Below are 20,579 nucleotides of genomic sequence, written 5' to 3'. Positions count from 1 at the left end.
GTTTCCTGGCAATCAGAGACCTTCCAGAGGGACCTGGGGAGGAGAGGAGGATGTGTTGCATAGTGTTCTTACTGTCTTACCACATAGCTGTGCTCTCTGGCTCCATACTGTCAGGTTACTGTGTTCCAAGTGGTACTCTATTCCCTATGAATTTCACTACTGTTGACCTATACAGCGGGAACAATAGTACTATATACTGTATATACAGTACCAGTCAAAAGTTTAGACACACCTACTCAAGGGTTTTTCTTTATTTTTTACTATTTTCTACATTGCGCTTGATGGTTTTTTGCGACTGCACTTGAAGAAACTTTCTGTCTTAAAGTAATGATGGACTGTCGTTTCTCTTTGTTTATTTGAGCTGTTCTTGCCATAATATGGACTTGGTATTTTACCAAATAGGGGTATCTTCTGTATACCACCCCTACCTTGTCACAACACAACTAATTGCCTCAAACGCATTAAGAAGGAAAGAAATTCCACAAATTAACTTTTAAAAAGGCACACCTGTTAATTGAAATGCATTCCAGATGAAGCTGGTTGAGAGAATGCCAGGAGTGTGCAAAGCTGTCATCAATGCAAAGGGTGGCTACTTTGAAGATGTAAAATCTAAAATGGATTTTGATTTGTTTAACTTTTTCTTGGTTACTACATGATTCCATATGTGTTATTTCATCATTTTGATGTCTTCATTATTATATACTATTATTCTACAATGTAGAAAAAATTATAAAAATACAGAAAAACTCTTGAATGAGTAGGTGTGTTCAAACATTTGATTGGTTCTGTATGTATGGTATGGTATGGTATTTTGTGTGTGTGTGTGCGTCAGTGTGTGTGTTATGCAGTTCAGGAAACTGTGTCGTTACAACACTAGCTTACTACTGGGACTCATTCAGGAAACTGAGGGGGCCTGAGGAGAATGTCAACAACACCAAGGTGGAGACTGAAGCATGGTGATGCAATTTACTGACACATAACTGGATTGGTTTTGATACTGTCAACATAGCCTAGTCTAAGATACTAGCTGAACTAGTATTGGTTTTGATACTGTCAACATAGCCTAGTCTAAGATACTAGCTGAACTAGGATTGGTTTTGATACTGTCAACATAGCCTAGTCTAAGATACTAGCTGAACTAGGACTGGTTTTGATACTGTCAACATAGCCTAGTCTAAGATACTAGCTGAACTAGGACTGGTTTTGATACTGTCAACATAGCCTAGTCTAAGATACTAGCTGAACTAGGACTGGTTTTGATACTGTCAACATAGCCTAGTCTAAGATACTAGCTGAACTAGGACTGGTTTTGATACTGTCAACATAGCCTAGTCTAAGATACTAGTTGAACTAGCTGAACTAGGACTGGTTTTGATACTGTCAACATAGCCTAGTCTAAGATTTGTGTTTAGACGTTTTGATGTCTTCACAATTATTCTACAATGTAGAAAATAGTTTTAAAAAATATAGAAAAACCCTTGAATGAGTGGGTGTGTCCAAACTGTTGACTGGTCCTGTATATACTACAACAACAATATTTGGGGTGTCAGATTTAAGGCATTGGCTCTAATAATGTTCTTAGGTAGGCATTTCTTAGGGCCCTGGGCTATATGGTGTGTGCATTTAACAGTTGGGTGGAGCATGGAAATGGAGAGTTCTGCTAGAGGTCAGTACTAGACATAGTAGAGTTCTGCTAGAGGTCAGTACTAGACATAGGAGAGATCTGCTAGAGGCCAGTACTAGACATAGTAGAGACCTGCTAGAGGTCAGTACTAGACATAGGAGAGTTCTGCTAGAGACCAGTACTAGACATAGTAGAGATCTGCTAGAGGTCAGTACTAGACATAGTAGAGTTCTGCTAGAGGTCAGTACTAGACATAGTAGAGATCTGCTAGAGGTCAGTACTAGACATAGGAGAGATCTGCTAGAGGTCAGTACTAGACATAGGAGAGTTCTGCTAGAGGTCAGTACTAGACATAGGAGAGATCTGCTAGAGGTCAGTACTAGACATAGGAGAGATCTGCTAGAGGTCAGTACTAGACATAGGAGAGCTAGAGGTCAGTACTAGACATAGAGATCTGTCAGTACTAGACATAGGAGAGTTCTGCTAGAGGTCAGTACTAGACATAGGAGAGTTCTGCTAGAGGTCAGTACTAGACATAGGAGAGTTCTACTAGACATAGAGGTCAGGTCAGTACTAGACATAGGAGAGTTCTGCTAGAGGTCAGTACTAGACATAGGAGAGTTCTGCTAGAGGTCAGTACTAGACATAGGAGAGTTCTGCTAGAGGTCAGTACTAGACATAGTAGAGATCTGCTAGAGGTCAGTACTAGACATAGGAGAGATCTGCTAGAGGTCAGTACTAGACATAGGAGAGTTCTGCTAGAGGTCAGTACTAGACATAGGAGAGTTCTGCTAGAGGTCAGTACTAGACATAGGAGAGTTCTGCTAGAGGTCAGTACTAGACATAGTAGAGATCTGCTAGAGGCCAGTACTAGACATGGGAGAGTTCTGCTAGAGACCAGTACTAGACATAGGAGAGATCTGCTAGAGACCAGTACTAGACATAGGAGAGTTCTGCTAGAGGCCAGTACTAGACATAGGAGAGATCTGCTAGAGACCAGTACTAGACATAGGAGAGTTCTGCTAGAGGCCAGTACTAGACATGGGAGAGTTCTGCTAGAGGCCAGTACTAGACATGGGAGAGTTCTGCTAGCGACCGGTACTAGACATAGTAGAGATCTGCTAGAGACCAGTACTAGACATAGGAGAGTTCTGCTAGAGGCCAGTACTAGACATAGAAGTGTTCATTTTGCAGCTGTTGCGGGTGGTTTGTCCAGAAACTGTCTGGTTGGGGGGAGCCAGTCTGCAAACTGGCGTTCTGCAGGGATGCTGTACATTTCAGGCAGATCTGCTCCAATCTGCTCTCCAGGGACATGATTCCCAGTGTTTCCAGAGCTTCCTGTTAGTTGATGAACGACTTGCCTATAATGATTGGACAGGCTCTCTTCTGGACATGCTCCAGCTGACAGAAAAGAGCTTAATGCACTTCAAGAGGAACTGCTTCCTGCTGGCGCTTGTGGTCATGGTGTCAACCTGCTGTTGTCCTGCTGAGGTCCTCCTGGCTCAGGTCCTGCTGAGGTCCTCCTGGCTCAGGTCCTGCTGAGGTCCTCCTGGCTCAGGTCCTGCTGGATAGGGAGGCCCTGCAACATCTTCAGTTGAATCAAAGCTGACAGTTATTTGACAGTCATTTATAATCTACGGTATGTATCAATGGCAGATACACTCTAGTCATGACATTGTGACATCATCAACCCGCGACCATCTGTACCCCGCCACACCCCCCACATCTGACAGTCACACACACATGTGCATGTGTACATCGTTACACATATGCTCTCTCCCTATCCTCCCTCCCTCCAACCCCTCCACACCCAGTCTACTTACATTAGGATATAAAGCAGATCACGTTCTTCTTTTGTCTGACTCAGTGGCCTTGTGGTTAGAGGTCTGCCCTCAGAATGTGAAGGGTTATGAGTTCAATCCCCAGCTGAGTCGCCACGAAGACTGTAAAAATGTGTCCTAATGCGTCACTGCTTGGCGCTCAGCATTAAGGAGCTAGATTGGGGGTAGACTAGCATCCTGTCCAAGTGGTGTGCTGGTACATTAAGGAGCTAGATTGGGGATAGACTAGCATCCTGTCCAAGTGGTGTGCTGGTACATTAAGGAGCTAGATTGGGGGTAGACTAGCATCCTGTCCAAGTGGTGTACTGGTGCATTAAGGAGCTAGATTGGGGGTAGACTAGCATCCTGTCCAAGTGGTGTGCTGGTACATTAAGGAGCTAGATTGGGGGTAGACTAGCATCCTGTCCAAGTGGTGTACTGGTGCATTAAGGAGCTAGATTGGGGGTAGACTAGCATCCTGTCCAAGTGGTGTACTGGTGCATTAAGGAGCTAGATTGGGGATAGACTAGCATCCTGTCCAAGTGGTGTACTTGTACATTAAGGAGTTAGATTGGGGGTAGACTAGCATCCTGTCCAAGTGGTGTACTGGTGCATTAAGGAGCTAGATTGGGGGTAGACTAGCATCCTGTCCAAGTGGTGTACTGGTGCATTAAGGAGCTAGATTGGGGGTAGACTAGCATCCTGTCCAAGTGGTGTGCTGGTGCATTAAGGAGCTAGATTGGGGGTAGACTAGCATCCTGTCCAAGTGGTGTGCTGGTGCATTAAGGAGCTAGATTGGGGGTAGACTAGCATCCTGTCCAAGTGGTGTACTGGTGCATTAAGGAGCTAGATTGGGGGTAGACTAGCATCCTGTCCAAGTGGTGTACTGGTGCATTAAGGAGCTAGATTGGGGGTAGACTAGCATCCTGTCCAAGTGGTGTACTGGTGCATTAAGCTTCCTCACACTATGGAAACAGGAGATGGGCTGCTTTCTTAGAACGTGCTTCATTTCACCTGTCACATTATTATACATTATGAAACTTACCATAGTTCACCAGGACAGCTGGTCTATCACGTGCTTGTAAAGAGCACAACGATGAAAGTGGGAGCAGGTGAGTCCAGCTGTGTATTGACAGGGGTTGCATTTTATATTGAAAGTCAACAGTGTTTTTGTTTTTTTTCTGCTATAGAGTAGTGGTTCCCAAATTGCGGGGCGCGCCCCGTAAGGGGGTCTCTTGAAGTTGTAATAGTAGAATGCACAAGGTGCACTTTGGAAATTGGGTAGCACATCATCAATTCCTCTTGTCATGTCAGTCATTACAGACCCTAGAGAGATACTTATAACCTGTCAGAAATGTCCACCAACTAGCCCATGTCAGCTAATGGTTTTTAGCCCTTAGATTTTGTTGTAATGTTTGAGTCACTCAAATATCACATGAACACACATTAGACATGGCAAAATGTATAGAATTGCAAGAACATTATCTTTAAAACTGCAACATGTTCTCTCTGCCAACAAGAATATTATGAACAGTGTTTGTTCCCATGGAAATAGACGTGTGTCAGGGGGCTGTTCACAGAAAATACATGAATCTGATGACAACAGATGTACAACGTTATTTGGCTGGCAGCCGCACAACTACATGATGGCCATCATGGTGTAGGTGGGCGGGCGGACGGACGGACATCTTGTTATTACTACTCTCTCCCTTCACCATGGCAACATTAGCATGTTATAGGTTACATGCCAAATGTTACCCTATTCCCTATATACTTTTGACCAGAGCCCATAGATCCCTAGATAACACCTAGCAGTACTCTGATAAGATGTGGTTTCCTCTGAGGAGCTAAAGTGTCATAGCAGAGCTAGCAGAAAAACAGGAAGCTGATGATGGAAAAACAAGTGGGTATTTTAAAGTTTGTGGTTTGAAGATCCTGTGTCTTATGAGGGTTGCAAAGATATGATGTTCTTTCCAATTTAAAAGTTTTCTTCAGCTGCATTTAAAAGGGTTAAGGTTACTTATGTACTTCTCAGTTTACTAAACTAAAGGTAAATAATCTCCTCCTTATAAACGCACATTGATGAAGAACATTTTAAAACCAGAACTCACTCTGTAAGATGATAATGAGGCTTATGTAACCTTTTGCTCCAAGTCTAAATCTGTGTCTGTAAAGGGCAAAATTGTGGTGTAGATATTGGGGAGGAAGAACAGTCGACGGGGGGGTCCTCCCCCTGAATTGTTTTGGGAACATTTTTAAAATGCATTTCCTGCTATTCTAAACCATTTGACATGTCTTACTGTACATGCCTCTCTTGAGGGGTCATTTGGGAAGTACTGTATATGGAGGGGTCATTTGGGAAGTACTGTATATGGAGGGGTCATTTGGGAAGTACTGTATATGGAGGGTCATTTGGGAAGTACTGTATATGGAGGGGTCATTTGGGAAGTACTGTATATGGAGGGGTCATTTGGGAAGTACTGTATATGGAGGGTCATTTGAAAACAGTGTCAATGTAAGGATAAGTGGATGGATAAGTGGATGGATAAGTGGATGGATAAGTGGAAGGATAAGTGGATTGATAAGTGGATGGATAAGTGGATTGATAAGTGAATGGATAAGTGGATGGATAAGTGGAAGGATAAGTGGATGGATAAGTGGAAGGATAAGTGGAAGGATAAGTGGATGGATAAGTGGATTGATAAGTGGATGGATAAGTGGATGGATAAGTGGATTGATAAGTGGATGGATAAGTGGATGGATAAGTGGATGGATAAGTGGATGGATAAGTGGATGGATAAGTGGATGGATAAGTGGAAGGATAAGTGGATGGATAAGTGGATTGATAAGTGGATGGATAAGTGGAAGGATAAGTGGATTGATAAGTGGAAGGATAAGTGGATTGATAAGTGGATGGAGAAGTGGATGGAGAAGTGGATGGATAAGTGGAAGGATAAGTGGAAGGATAAGTGGATGGATAAGTGGATGGATAAGTGGATGGATAAGTGGATGGATAAGTGGATTGTTAAGTGGATGGATAAGTGGATGGATAAGTGGAAGGATAAGTGGAAGGATAAGTGGAAGGATAAGTGGATGGATAAGTGGAAGGATAAGTGGATTGATAAGTGGATGGATAAGTGGATTGTTAAGTGGATGGATAAGTGGACGGATAAGTGGATGGATAAGTGGATGGATAAGTGGATGGATAAGTGGAAGGATAAGTGGAAGGATAAGTGGATGGATAAGTGGATTGATAAGTGGATGGATAAGTGGAAGGATAGGTGGATGGATAAGTGGAAGGATAAGTGGAAGGATAAGTGGATGGATAAGTGGAAGGATAAGTGGATTGATAAGGGGATGGATAAGTGGATGGATAAGTGGATGGATAAGTGGATGGATAAGTGGATGGATAAGTGGATGGATAAGTGGATTGTTAAGTGGATGGATAAGTGGACGGATAAGTGGATGGATAAGTGGATGGATAAGTGGATGGATAAGTGGATTGATAAGGGGATGGATAAGTGGATGGATAAGTGGATTGTTAAGTGGATGGATAAGTGGAAGGATAAGTGGAAGGATAAGTGGAAGGATAAGTGGATGGATAAGTGGATGGATAAGTGGATGGATAAGTGGATGGATAAGTGGATGGATAAGTGGAAGGGTAAGTGGAAGGATAAGTGGATGGATAAGTGGATGGATAAGTGGATGGATAAGTGGATGGATAAGTGGATGGATAAGTGGATGGATAAGTGGAAGGATAAGTGGATTGATAAGGGGATGGATAAGTGGATGGATAAGTGGATTGTTAAGTGGATGGATAAGTGGAAGGATAAGTGGAAGGATAAGTGGATGGATAAGTGGAAGGATAAGTGGAAGGATAAGTGGATGGATAAGTGGATGGATAAGTGGAAGGATAAGGGGATGGATAAGTGGAAGGATAAGTGGATGGATAAGGGGATGGATAAGTGGATGGATAAGTGGATTGTTAAGTGGATTGTTAAGTGGATGGATAAGTGGATGGATAAGTGGATTGTTAAGTGGATGGATAAGGGGATGGATAAGTGGAAGGATAAGTGGATTGTTAAGTGGATGGATAAGGGGATGGATAAGTGGATTGTCCCCCAACCCCCAAGATTTTTATTTTAGAGAAACATTTTAGAGAAAAAACGTTTTAAAGTAACTGTCCAGTGAAAATATCACTTTTAAAACGTTATATTCTGGTTGCCCTTTCCTGTCGTCAAATGACCAGATCGCCCTCTAATGGCCTCATGGGTGGAATGTTGTTAATATTTTTCATCATTTCATAATTAATACACTTAAGAAATATATATATTTTTTTAACAAAGGCGCACCCTATTTATCTATGTTTGAACATTGAGAAAGAGAAGGATTTGGACCATTTTTAGGGCACAAAGTCAAACCGTTAAACCTGATTTCCTGCAATTCTACACATTTTGCCGTTGTTTATGACGTTGTTTATGACGTTGTTTATGACGTTGTTTATGACGTTGTTTATGACGTGTTTATGACGTTGTTTATGACGTTGTTTATGACGTTGTTTATGACGTGTTTATGACGTTGTTTATGACGTTGTTTATGACGTTGTTTATGACGTGTTTATGATGTTGTTTATGATGTTGTTTATGACGTTGTTTATGACGTTGTTTATGATGTTGTTTATGACGTTGTTTATGACGTTGTTTATGATGTTGTTTATGATGTTGTTTATGACGTTGTTTATGATGTTGTTTATGACGTTGTTTATGACGTTGTTTATGATGTTGTTTATGATGTTGTTTATGATGTTGTTTATGACGTTGTTTATGATGTTGTTTATGACGTTGTTTATGACGTTGTTTATGACGTGTTTATGACGTTGTTTATGACGTTGTTTATGACGTTGTTTATGATGTTGTTTATGACGTTGTTTATGATGTTGTTTATGACGTTGTTTATGACGTTGTTTATGACGTTGTTTATGACGTGTTCATATTATATCTGGGGTCCCGACCCCATTTTTTAAAATGTCATTTTAAATAAATTATTTTGGAGGAAGAATCGATCTGTTCTGAATATTGAGGAGGGACATGTCCCCCCCATCCCCCTATGGTACAGGGACACGCCAGGGCTCTTAGGCTACCCACGGCAGAACCATGTTCCCCTTCAAGCAAACTGTCCAACAGGTCTTTCTTGTGACATACATTTTCATCTCTGTAGCTTTTGGTTTCCATCCAGTTGGCGACCAGATTTTCATGCAAATATGAAACAAAAAGAGCATTATCCAACCAGTGGTGGTGTTTCCACCAAACAGACTTGTTGGGGATATAAATTAGTATGTGATGACATAGGTGAAAAAGTCCATTGTGTGTGAGCACTAAGTTTCCATGTACCGAATAAACATCAAAAGTTCAATGTGTTTCCATAGCATTTTCAACAGTCGTCACAAAAACTGGTGCGTTACGTACATTTGCCTACTCTGGTCTTGGCATGTGTGCTCAAGCCAACAGCTCACAGGTACAGTGCAGGTAGGCTGTGCGGGTAGGCTGTGCAGGTAGGCTGTGCGGGTAGGCTGTGCGGGTAGGCTGTGCAGGTAGGCTGTGCGGGTAGGCTGTGCAGGTAGGCTGTGCAGGTAGGCTGTGCGGGTAGGCTGTGCAGGTAGGCTGTGCGGGTAGGCTGTGCAGGTAGGCTGTGCAGGTAGGCTGTGCAGGTAGGCTGTGCAGGTAGGCAGGTCCACATGATGAGATTAGTATGGATAATTATTTTCATTTGTCAAACTGCAGTCCAGCATCGATCATCGTGTCACCAGAATCAGATCCTGGATATTTATTGGAAAGGAGCATCAACATCACTGTGCACTTTCACCACCCTGTAAAGTTCATCATAACTGATTTCATCTGCATGGTTTCCCCAGTCGTGGTGGGAGGGACCACACACCATATCATTGCGTGACTCCCAAGTTTACTTCGATATGATTGTTAATATTTGTGCATAAAGGCGTGTCCACTGCCATTTCTCGCATAATTCATTTTACTGACACAAAAAGTTCCCACCATGTTAAACAAACACATTATTTGTCTGCATTTATACAATTGTACCAAAACTTCCTGTTTCCATCAACGCTCTCGTGATTTTTTATATACGGTATTACTTGGATGGAAACATGGTTAATGAGAATAAATATATAAATAAATAAAGGTTAAATAATAATTTAAAAACTGTACAGTTGAATAAAGTAAATGAATACTGAATCACATATAAACTAAGCAGTACTGCTTGTCCTGTGTGTCTGCAGGGAGAGAATATTAGGATAAACTTCTGATCTCAGAAAGGACATTTAAAAGATACACAACCTTCAGACCACAACGTTAAAATAAAAACACCTCTTTCCATCATCGTCATCAGCATCATGTTGTCGTCTGTGGTATTTTAACACCTCTGCTAACTCTGCCCTGCCTCTTCCGGCCTCCAGAAACTCAGATTAATAGATATGATCAACTGTATCATCAGAGTGAAAACATAACAGAAATGACTCACATAAGATTCACATGCTTGACAGACTTCTCAGAGTAGAATGGCTTGGCTCATACATCTCCTCATTCAACTGGCTGTTCTAATCAGAACTGTCCTTACAGACCAGGACATCAAAGATGAAGGAGACAACTGTACCTTTTACATTCCTAATGATGAAGGAGAAGACGACTGTTTGATGTTCAGATCCTCAGCTGGAGAGAGCCTGCTGCTGTGGAACACTTCAAACCCACTTGAGAATTCCACCCTGGCTGCTGAGTTTAGGGATCGACTGGTACTGGAGAAATCCCTTCTCTATATCAACAGTCTCACTCAGTCAGACTCTGGACGGTACAGGATGGAGTGTTGGACAGATGGCAGGGTGTCACGCCGGGACAGCGAGGACCTCCTAGTCTGCAGTGGATCCTATGAAGAAATGATTCTGCAGGTTAATTTAGGACACAGGGTAGAGTTGCAGTGTGAGGGCACAAGGGAAGATGCCAACATGACAGTCAGATGGTTCAGGGAGGATGAAAACGGAGACAACAGAGTGCAGCTAGCTGAGAACAGCTCCTCTCTCCACATCACCAACATCACCATAAAGGACCTGGAGTCGTATTACTGGTGCATGGGACTGGGGGGACAGCTTTGTGTTTACAGCCTGGTCTTTAATCTGGGACATAAGTTACAGTATGTTGTTCTCTCAGTAGGAGAGGAGGCTGTACTGCCCTGCTTTAACCATGATGACCCCAATGGGACAGAGACGAGGTGGGAGAGTATCCTCTTTGGATACATCAGATGGGTCCCCAGTCATCTCACTAGCGGAGGGAAGCACATGTACCTGACAGACGGAAGAACGTCAGGTTACTTCCCCCTGGTCATCCCATCACTGATGCTCAACCACTCAGGGTGGTATGGGTGCTCTGAGAAGTTACAAGGAACGTACAGATACACAAAAAGCTATGCTCTCCTGGTGTGCCCCAAGGCTGAGCCTCTCACAGAGTTTTTCTCAGAGGGAGAGGAGGTTGTTCTCGGCTGTAACTATAATCTCACTGAGTCTGACAGGGTGGTGTGGTACAGACGGACTGCTCAGGTGGACGATGCCATTCTGGACACCAGATTACAACTAGCAAACTTGCCCCAAGACTTGGTTGGCCGAATGAATGCATCTCACCCTCCCTCCTTTCTGGTCCTCTCTAACCTCTCACTGGCGGACAGTGGGGAGTACTGGTGTGCTGTCTTCTATGAAGAGATGTGCGTCTCAGTAACTAAGACCCTCTTGCTGGTGTGGGACTCGTTTGGCATCAACTCCACGTTCTACAGAGTGTACTCTTCACTGATGGGCTGTGCTCTGCTGGGGATGGTCTGTGCTGTGATCACTGTGAACCTGAAGACCAGGAGAAGAAGAGACCAGACTTCCCTGAAGACCCAGAGGACTGCAGCCCAGACACAGGGACAGCAGAGCAGCAGAGTGGAAGAGGAGAGAGAAGCGAGTGAGGAAGAAAGAGGAGAAGGAAGAGAGAGGAGAGGGAGTAGAGAGGGAGTAGAGAGGAGAGGGAGTAGAGAGGAGAGGGAAGAGAGAGGAGAGGGAGTAGAGAGGAGAGGGAGTAGAGAGGAGAGGGAGTAGAGAGGAGAGGGAGTAGAGAGGAGAGGGAAGAGAGAGGAGAGGGAAGAGAGAGGAGAGGGAGTAGAGAGTAGAGAGGAGAGGGAGTAGAGAGGGAGAGGAGAGGGAGTAGAGAGTGGAGGGAAGAGAGGAGAGGGAATAGAGAGGAGAGGGAGTAGAGAGGAGAGGGAGTAAAGAGGAGAGGGAGTAGAGAGGAGAGGGAGTAGAGAGGAGAGAGAGGAAGAGAGAGTAGAGAGGAGAGGGAGTAGAGAGGAAAGGGAAGAGAGGAAGTAGAGAGGAGAGGGAAGAGAGGGAGTAGAGAGGAGAGGGAAGAGAGGGAGTAGAGAGGAGAGGGAAGAGAGGGAGTAGAGAGGAGAGGGAAGAGAGGGAGTAGAGAGGAGAGGGAGGTTAGGGAAGAGAGGGAGTAGAGAGGAGAGAGAGGAGAGGGGAGATAGGAGAGGGAGTAGAGAGGAGAGGGAAGAGAGAGTAGAGAGGAGAGGGAGTAGAGAGGGGAGGGAATAGAGAGTAGAGAGGAGAGGGAGTAGAGAGAAGAGAGAGGAGAGGGAGTAGAGAGGAGAGGGAGTAAAGAGGAGAGGGAGTAAAGAGGAGAGGGAAGAGAGAGTAGAGAGGAGAGGGAGTAGAGAGGAGAGGGAAGAGAGAGGAGAGGGAGTAGAGAGTAGAGAGTGGAGAGGAGAGGGAAGAGAGAGGAGAGGGAAGAGAGAAGAGAGGGAAGAGAGAGGAGAGGGAAGAGAGAGAGAGAGGGAGTAGAGAGGAGAGGGAGTAGAGAGGAGAGGGAGAGAGAGGAGAGGGAGTAGAGAGGAGAGGGAAGAGAGAGGAGAGGGAGAGAGAGGAGAGGGAAGAGAGAGGAGAGGGAGTAGAGAGTAGAGAGGAGAGGGAGTAGAGAGTGGAGAGGAGAGGGAGTAGAGAGTAGAGAGGAGAGAGGAGAGGGAGTAGAGAGTAGAGAGGAGAGAGGAGAGAGGAGAGGGAGTAGAGAGTAGAGAGGAGAGGGAGTAGAGAGGAGAGGGAAGAGAGAGTAGAGAGGAGAGGGAGTAGAGAGTGGAGAGGAGAGGGAGTAGAGAGTGGAGGGAAGAGAGGAGAGGGAAGAGAGAGGAGAGGGAGTAGAGAGTAGAGAGTAGAGAGGAGAGGGAGTAGAGAGGAGAGGGAAGAGAGAGTAGAGAGGAGAGGGAGTAGAGAGTGGAGAGGAGAGGGAGTAGAGAGTGGAGGGAAGAGAGAGGACTGCAGCCCAGGCACAGGGACAGCGGAGTGGATAAGGATACTAGCAAGAGGTTTCTTTTTTTCTCATCTTATTCATCTGTTACCAGGCACCTGCAACAAAGATAGCTCAGATGTGCGAGTCCCTTTTTGAAAGTTTAAATGATTTTTAAGAAATCCTGCAGCCAATTATTTTACATATTAATTCCAATAAACTGGGAAATGTTTAAATATTGATTTCCAATTCAGTTCAATTATAAAGATGAAGTGTTCTACAGTTCCAACTCCATAACTTGGAGTTGTTAAGATTAGATTTGAGGCCGCCCGAGTGGCGCAGCGGTTGAACCATTCATCAACTGGAGTCTGTGCGACAAACCTGGACCTTTTTGTGAGTAGTTGCAACAAGAACAAGAAACACGTTGGAACCGTGCCGGTGAAAGCGTCTCTAGAAGTGACCATCTATAGATGTTGGAACCGTGCCGGTGAAAGCGTCTCTAGAAGTGACCATCTATAGATGTTGGAACCGTGCCGGTGAAAGCGTCTCTAGAAGTGACCATCTATAGATGTTGGAACCGTGCCGGTGAAAGCGTCTCTAGAAGTGACCATCTATAGATGTTGGAACCGTGCTGGTGAAAGCGTCTCTAGAAGTGACCATCTATAGATGTTGGAACCGTGCCGGTGAAAGTGTCTCTAGAAGTGACCATCTATAGATGTTGGAACCGTGCCGGTGAAAGCGTCTCTAGAAGTGACCATCTATAGATGTTGGAACCGTGCCGGTGAAAGCGTCTCTAGAAGTGACCATCTATAGATGTTGGAACCGTGCACAAAGTGTCTCTAGAAGTGACCATCTATAGATGTTGGAACCGTGCCGGTGAAAGCGTCTCTAGAAGTGACCATCTATAGATGTTGGAACCGTGCCGGTGAAAGTGTCTCTAGAAGTGACCATCTATAGATGTTGGAACCGTGCCGGTGAAAGCGTCTCTAGAAGTGACCATCTATAGATGTTGGAACCGTGCCGGTGAAAGCGTCTCTAGAAGTGACCATCTATAGATGTTGGAACCGTGCCGGTGAAAGCGTCTCTAGAAGTGACCATCTATAGATGTTGGAACCGTGCCGGTGAAAGCGTCTCTAGAAGTGACCATCTATAGATGTTGGAACCGTGCCGGTGAAAGTGTCTCTAGAAGTGACCATCTATAGATGTTGGAACCGTGCCGGTGAAAGTGTCTCTAGAAGTGACCATCTATAGATGTTGGAACCGTGCCGGTGAAAGCGTCTCTAGAAGTGACCATCTATAGATGTTGGAACCGTGCCGGTGAAAGCGTCTCTAGAAGTGACCATCTATAGATGTTGGAACCGTGCCGGTGAAAGCGTCTCTAGAAGTGACCATCTATAGATGTTGGAACCGTGCCGGTGAAAGCGTCTCTAGAAGTGACCATCTATAGATGTTGGAACCGTGCCGGTGAAAGCGTCTCTAGAAGTGACCATCTATAGATGTTGGAACCGTGCCGGTGAAAGCGTCTCTAGAAGTGACCATCTATAGATGTTGGAACCGTGCCGGTGAAAGTGTCTCTAGAAGTGACCATCTATAGATGTTGGAACCGTGCCGGTGAAAGTGTCTCTAGAAGTGACCATCTATAGATGTTGGAACCGTGCCGGTGAAAGCGTCTCTAGAAGTGACCATCTATAGATGTTGGAACCGTGCCGGTGAAAGCGTCTCTAGAAGTGACCATCTATAGATGTTGGAACCGTGCCGGTGAAAGCGTCTCTAGAAGTGACCATCTATAGATGTTGGAACCGTGCCGGTGAAAGTGTCTCTAGAAGTGACCATCTATAGATGTTGGAACCGTGCCGGTGAAAGCGTCTCTAGAAGTGACCATCTATAGATGTTGGAACCGTGCCGGTGAAAGCGTCTCTAGAAGTGACCATCTATAGATGTTGGAACCGTGCCGGTGAAAGTGTGACCATCTAGAAGTGACCATCTATAGATGTTGGAACCGTGCCGGTGAAAGCCATCTATAGTCTCTAGAAGTGACCATCTATAGATGTTGGAACCGTGCCGGTGAAAGCGTCTCTAGAAGTGACCATCTATAGATGTTGGAACCGTGCCGGTGAAAGCGTCTCTAGAAGTGACCATCTATAGATGTTGGAACCGTGCCGGTGAAAGCGTCTCTAGAAGTGACCATCTATAGATGTTGGAACCGTGCCGGTGAAAGCGTCTCTAGAAGTGACCATCTATAGATGTTGGAACCGTGCCGGTGAAAGCGTCTCTAGAAGTGACCATCTATAGATGTTGGAACCGTGCCGGTGAAAGCGTCTCTAGAAGTGACCATCTATAGATGTTGGAACCGTGCCGGTGAAAGCGTCTCTAGAAGTGACCATCTATAGATGTTGGAACCGTGCCGGTGAAAGCGTCTCTAGAAGTGACCATCTATAGATGTTGGAACCGTGATGTTGGAACCGGTGAAAAGCGTCTCTAGAAGTGACCATCTATAGATGTTGGAACCGTGCCGGTGAAAGCGTCTCTAGAAGTGACCATCTATAGATGTTGGAACCGTGCCGGTGAAAGCGTCTCTAGAAGTGACCATCTATAGATGTTGGAACCGTGCCGGTGAAAGTGTCTCTAGAAGTGACCATCTATAGATGTTGGAACCGTGCCGGTGAAAGCGTCTCTAGAAGTGACCATCTATAGATGTTGGAACCGTGCCGGTGAAAGCGTCTCTAGAAGTGACCATCTATAGATGTTGGAACCGTGCCGGTGAAAGTGTCTCTAGAAGTGACCATCTATAGATGTTGGAACCGTGCCGGTGAAAGCGTCTCTAGAAGTGACCATCTATAGATGTTGGAACCGTGCCGGTGAAAGCGTCTCTAGAAGTGACCATCTATAGATGTTGGAACCGTGCCGGTGAAAGCGTCTCTAGAAGTGACCATCTATAGATGTTGGAACCGTGCCGGTGAAAGCGTCTCTAGAAGTGACCATCTATAGATGTTGGAACCGAGCCACTACTCCCTCATTTCACCTGGTAAGTTGATTGATTGGTTTCTTTTACACCAACGACCTGGGGAAGAGGTACAGTGGAGAGGTGGGATGAATGAGCCAATGGGAAGCTGAGGATGATGAATGAGCCAATGGGAAGCTGAGGATGATGAATGAGCCAATGGGAAGCTGAGGATGATGAATGAGCCAATGGGAAGCTGAGGATGATGAATGAGCCAATGGGAAGCTGTGGATGATGAATGAGCCAATGGGAAGCTGTGGATGAGGAATGAGCCAATGGGAAGCTGAGGATGATGAATGAGCCAATGGGAAGCTGAGGATGATGAATGAGCCAATGGGAAGCTGAGGATGATGAATGAGCCAATGGGAAGCTGAGGATGATGAATGAGCCAATGGGAAGCTGAGGATGATGAATGAGCCAATGGGAAGCTGTGGATGATGAATGAGCCAATGGGAAGCTGAGGATGATGAATGAGCCAATGGGAAGCTGAGGATGATTAAGTGGCCGTGATGGTATGAGGGCCAGATTGGGAATTTATCCAGGACACCGGGGTTAACACCTCTACTCTTACGATAAGTGCCATGGGATCTTTAGTGACCCCAGAGAGTCAGGCCACCCATTTAACATCCCATCTGAAAGACCTTACACAGGGCAACGTCTCCTTCACTGCCTTGGGGCATTGGAATCTCCTGAGACCAGAGGGAAGAGTCCCTCTATTGGCCCTCCAACACCACTTCCAGCAGCATCTAGTCTCCCATCCAGGGACCGGCCCTGATTAGCATCAGAGGCAAGCCAGCAGTGGAATGCAGGGTGGTATGCTATGTACACAACACCATCAAAAGAATGTGGACGCCAGTTCCTCAAACATCTCATTCCAAAAACCAAGGACATTAATATGGAGTTGGTCCCCCCTTTTCTGCTATAAACATCATCCACTCTTCTGGGAAGGCTTTTCACTGTTGGAACATAGCTGTGGGGACTTGCTTCAATTCAGCCACAAGAGCATTAACGAGGTCGGGCATTGATGTTGGGTATTTAGGCCTGGCTTGCAGTCGGCGTTCCAATTCATACCAAAGGTGTTTGATGGGGTTGAGGTCAGGGCTCTGTGCAGTCCAGTCAAGATCTTCCACACTGATCTCGACAAACCATTTCTGTAAGGACCTTGCTTTGTGCCGGGGCAGTTGAACTGGGCAGCTCTAGCAGGGCAGAGATTTTACGAACTGACTTGTTGGACAGGTGGCATCCTATGGTGGTGCCACGTTGAAAGTCACTGAACTCTTCAGTAGGGCCATTCTACTGCCAATGTTTGTCTATGAAGATTGCATGGCTTCGTGCTCAATTTTAGTCACTCTCTCTCTCTCTCTCTACCTCTCCCCTTCTCCCTCCCCTTCTCCATACCTCTCCCTCTCTCTCCCCTTCTCCATACCTCCCCCTCTCTCCCCCTTCTCCCTCTCTCTCTCTCTCCCTTTCTCTCCCTTCTCCATATCTCTCTCTCCTGCCCTCCATCTTCTCTATCCCATCTCTCTCTCTCCTGCCCTCCATCTTCTCTATCCCATCTCTCTCTCCTGCCCTCCATCTTCTCTACCTCATCTCTCTCTCTCTCGCCCTCCATCTTCTCTATCCCATCTCTCTCTCTCCTGCCCTCCATCTTCTCTATCCCAAATCTCTCTCTCCTGCCCTCCATCTTCTCTATCCCATCTCTCTCTCTCCTGCCCTCCATCTTCTCTATCTCATCTCTCTCTCTCCTGCCCTCCATCTTCTCTATCTCATCTCTCTCTCTCTCTTCCAGGTCTCCAGTTCTCTGGGCAGTATGGAGGTGGGTCTGCAGCAGCACCTGAATCGTCTGGATGAGATCTTTGCTACGCGGGGAGACTATGTCCAGGCCTTGAGGTTCATGGGTCAGATGGCTGACAACATCATCAGACAGCTGACCGCCATGCCGGACCTCAGCAAGGCCAAGGTGGACCTGTCGGCCATCGCTGATCAGACAGATTACGTAGAATACTACAGGTGAGAAGAGGAAACAGACAGACAGACCTGTCGGCCATCGCTGATCAGACAGACAGACAGACAGACCTGTCGGCCATCGCTGATCAGACAGACAGACAGACAGACAGACAGACAGACCTGTCGGCCATTGCTGATCAGACAGACCTGTCGGCCATCGCTGATCAGACAGATCACGTAGAGTACTACAGGTGAGAAGAGGAGACAGACAGAAAGACAGACAGTCAGTCAGGCATGCAGACAGGCAGATAGACAGGGAGACAGGTAGGCCGGCGGACATGCAGACAGTGAGATAGACAGACAGACAGGCAGGCAGGCAGACAGACAGACAGACAGACAGACAGACAGACAGACAGACAGACAGACAGGCAGGCAGGCAGGCAGGCAGACAGACAGACAGACAGACAGACAGACAGACAGACAGACAGACAGACAGATAGGCAGGCAGACAGACAGACAGACAGGCAGGCAGGCAGACAGGCAGACAGACAGACAGACAGACAGACAGACAGACAGACAGGCAGGCAGACAGACAGGCAGGCAGGCAGGCAGGCAGGCAGGCAGGCAGGCAGACAGACAGACAGACAGACAGACAGACAGACAGACAGACAGACAGACAGACAGACAGACAGACAGACAGACCAGTGAAGTGCTGCTGTCACTGACCTATGTCTATTATAACTCCTCATGGTGACTACCAGCCAGTCTATGTGTCTCCTCTCACTGTAGTCAAGGCTCTAGACTGGGCCTGTTGCTCCGGCCTGACTGACTGGTGTAATCTGACACCTATATATATTGGTTTTCCAAGGCTGGTGAGCCAGTGTGTTATGAAGTGACTGCTAGAGGGGGTACTGTGGATGCAGTATGTATTGATGAAGAGGTGTTGTTTCACTGATGGCAGAGTGCTAGAGGGGGTACTGTGGATGCAGTATGTATTGATGAAGAGGTGTTGTTTCACTGATGGCAGAGTGCTAGAGGGGGTACTGTGGATGCAGTATGTATTGATGAAGAGGTGTTGTTTCACTGATGGCAGAGGGGGATGGAAGGCACTCTTTATTTATCTCTTATTCTTGTTCTCTCTCTTTCTCTCACTCCCACCCCTACCTCTCTCTCTTTCTCTCTCTCACTCCCACTCCCACCTCCTACCTCTCTCTCTCTCACTCCCACTCCCACCCCTACCTCTCTCTCTCTCTCTCACTCCCCTCCCACCCCATACCTCTCTCTCTCTCTCACTCCCACTCCCACCCCTACCTCTCTCTCTCTCACACTCCCACTCCCACCCCTACCTCTCTCTCACTCCCACTCCCACCCCTACCTCTCTCTCTTTCTCTCACTCCCACTCCCACCCCATACCTCTCTCTCTCTCTCTCTCACTCCCACTTCCACCCTTACCTCTCTCTCTCTCTTTCTCTCTCTCCCACTCCCACCCCACCCCCTACCTCTCTCTCTTTCTCTCACTCACTCACTCCCACCCCTACCTTTCTCTCTTTCTCTCGTTCTCTCACTCCCACTCCCACCCCTACCTCTCTCTCTTTCTCTCACTCACTCCCACCCCTACCTTTCTCTCTTTCTCTCTTTCTCTCACTCCCACTCCCACCCCTACCTCTCTCTCTTTCTCTCACTCACTCACTCCTCCCACCCCTATCTTTCTCTCTTTCTCTCTTTCTCTCACTCCCACCCCCTACCTCTCTCTCTTTCTCTCTCTCACTCCCACTCCCACCCCCTACCTCTCTCTCTTTCTCTCTCTCACTCCCACTCCTACCTCTCTCTCGTTCTCTCACTCCCACTCCCACCTCCTACCTCTCTCACTCCCACTCCCACCCCTACCTCTCTCTCTCTCTCTCTCTCTTACTCCCACTCCCACCCCATACCTCTCTCTCTCTCTCACTCCCACTCCCACCCCTACCTCTCTCTCTCTCTCACTCCCACTCCCACCACTACCTCTCTCTCACTCCCACTCCCACCCCCTACCTCTCTCTCACTCCCACTCCCACCCCTACCTCTCTCTCTCTCTCCCACTCCCACCCCTACCCCACCCCTCCCACCCCTACCTCTCTCTCACTCCCACTCCCACCCCTACCTCTCTCTCTTTCTCTCACTCCCACTCCCACCCCATACCTCTCTCTCTCTCTCTCACTCCCACTCCCACCTCCTACCTCTCTCTCTCTCTCACTCCCATTCCCACCCCTACCTCTCTCTCTTTCTCTCACTCCCACTCCCACCTCCTACCTCTCTTTCTCTCTCACTCCCACTCCCACCCCTACCTCTCTCTCTCACTCCCACTCCCACCCCTACCTCTCTCTCTTTCTCTCACTCCCCCACCCCACCCCATACCTCTCTCTCTCTCTCTCTCTCTCTCACTCCCACTCCCACACCCCTACCTCTCTCTCTCTCTTTCTCTCTCTCACTCCCACTCCCACCCCTACCTCTCTCTCTTTCTCTCACTCACTCCCACCCCTACCTTTCTCTCTTTCTCTCTTTCTCTCACTCCCACTCCCACCCCCCCCTACCTCTCTCTCTTTCTCTCTCTCACTCCCACTCCCACCCCCTACCTCTCTCTCTTTCTCTCTCTCACTCCCATTCCCACCTCCTACCTCTCTCTCTTTCTCTCACTCCCACTCCCACCTCCTACCTCTCTCTCTTTCTCTCACTCCCACTCCCACCCCCCTACCTCCCACCCCCTCTCTTTCTCTCTCACTCCCACTCCCACCCCTACCTCTCTCTCTTTCTCTCACTCCCACTCCCACCTCCTACCTCTCTCTCTTTCTCTCTCTCTCTCTCACTCCCACCTCCTACCTCTCTCTCTTTCT

The 20,579-nt window shown here is 46.8% G+C and overlaps 1 protein-coding gene across 2 annotated transcripts in view; it reads left to right on the top strand.

The window, feature by feature from the left end:
• Positions 1–20,579, top strand: part of ttyh2l (tweety homolog 2, like) — a 95,128-nt gene that overhangs the window by 35,364 nt on the left and 39,185 nt on the right. For both annotated transcript variants that reach the window (XM_042317922.1, XM_042317921.1), the window contains exon 4: positions 17,552–17,772. In XM_042317922.1, coding sequence (XP_042173856.1) covers positions 17,552–17,772 — 221 coding nt within the window. The remainder of the gene's footprint in view (positions 1–17,551; positions 17,773–20,579) is intronic.

The sequence above is a fragment of the Oncorhynchus tshawytscha genome, unplaced genomic scaffold (genome assembly GCF_018296145.1).
Source record: "Oncorhynchus tshawytscha isolate Ot180627B unplaced genomic scaffold, Otsh_v2.0 Un_contig_2389_pilon_pilon, whole genome shotgun sequence".
NCBI lineage: Eukaryota > Metazoa > Chordata > Actinopteri > Salmoniformes > Salmonidae > Oncorhynchus > Oncorhynchus tshawytscha.
The sequence above is the reverse complement of the archived record's forward strand: the minus strand, read 5'-3'. Positions and strand labels throughout refer to the sequence as shown.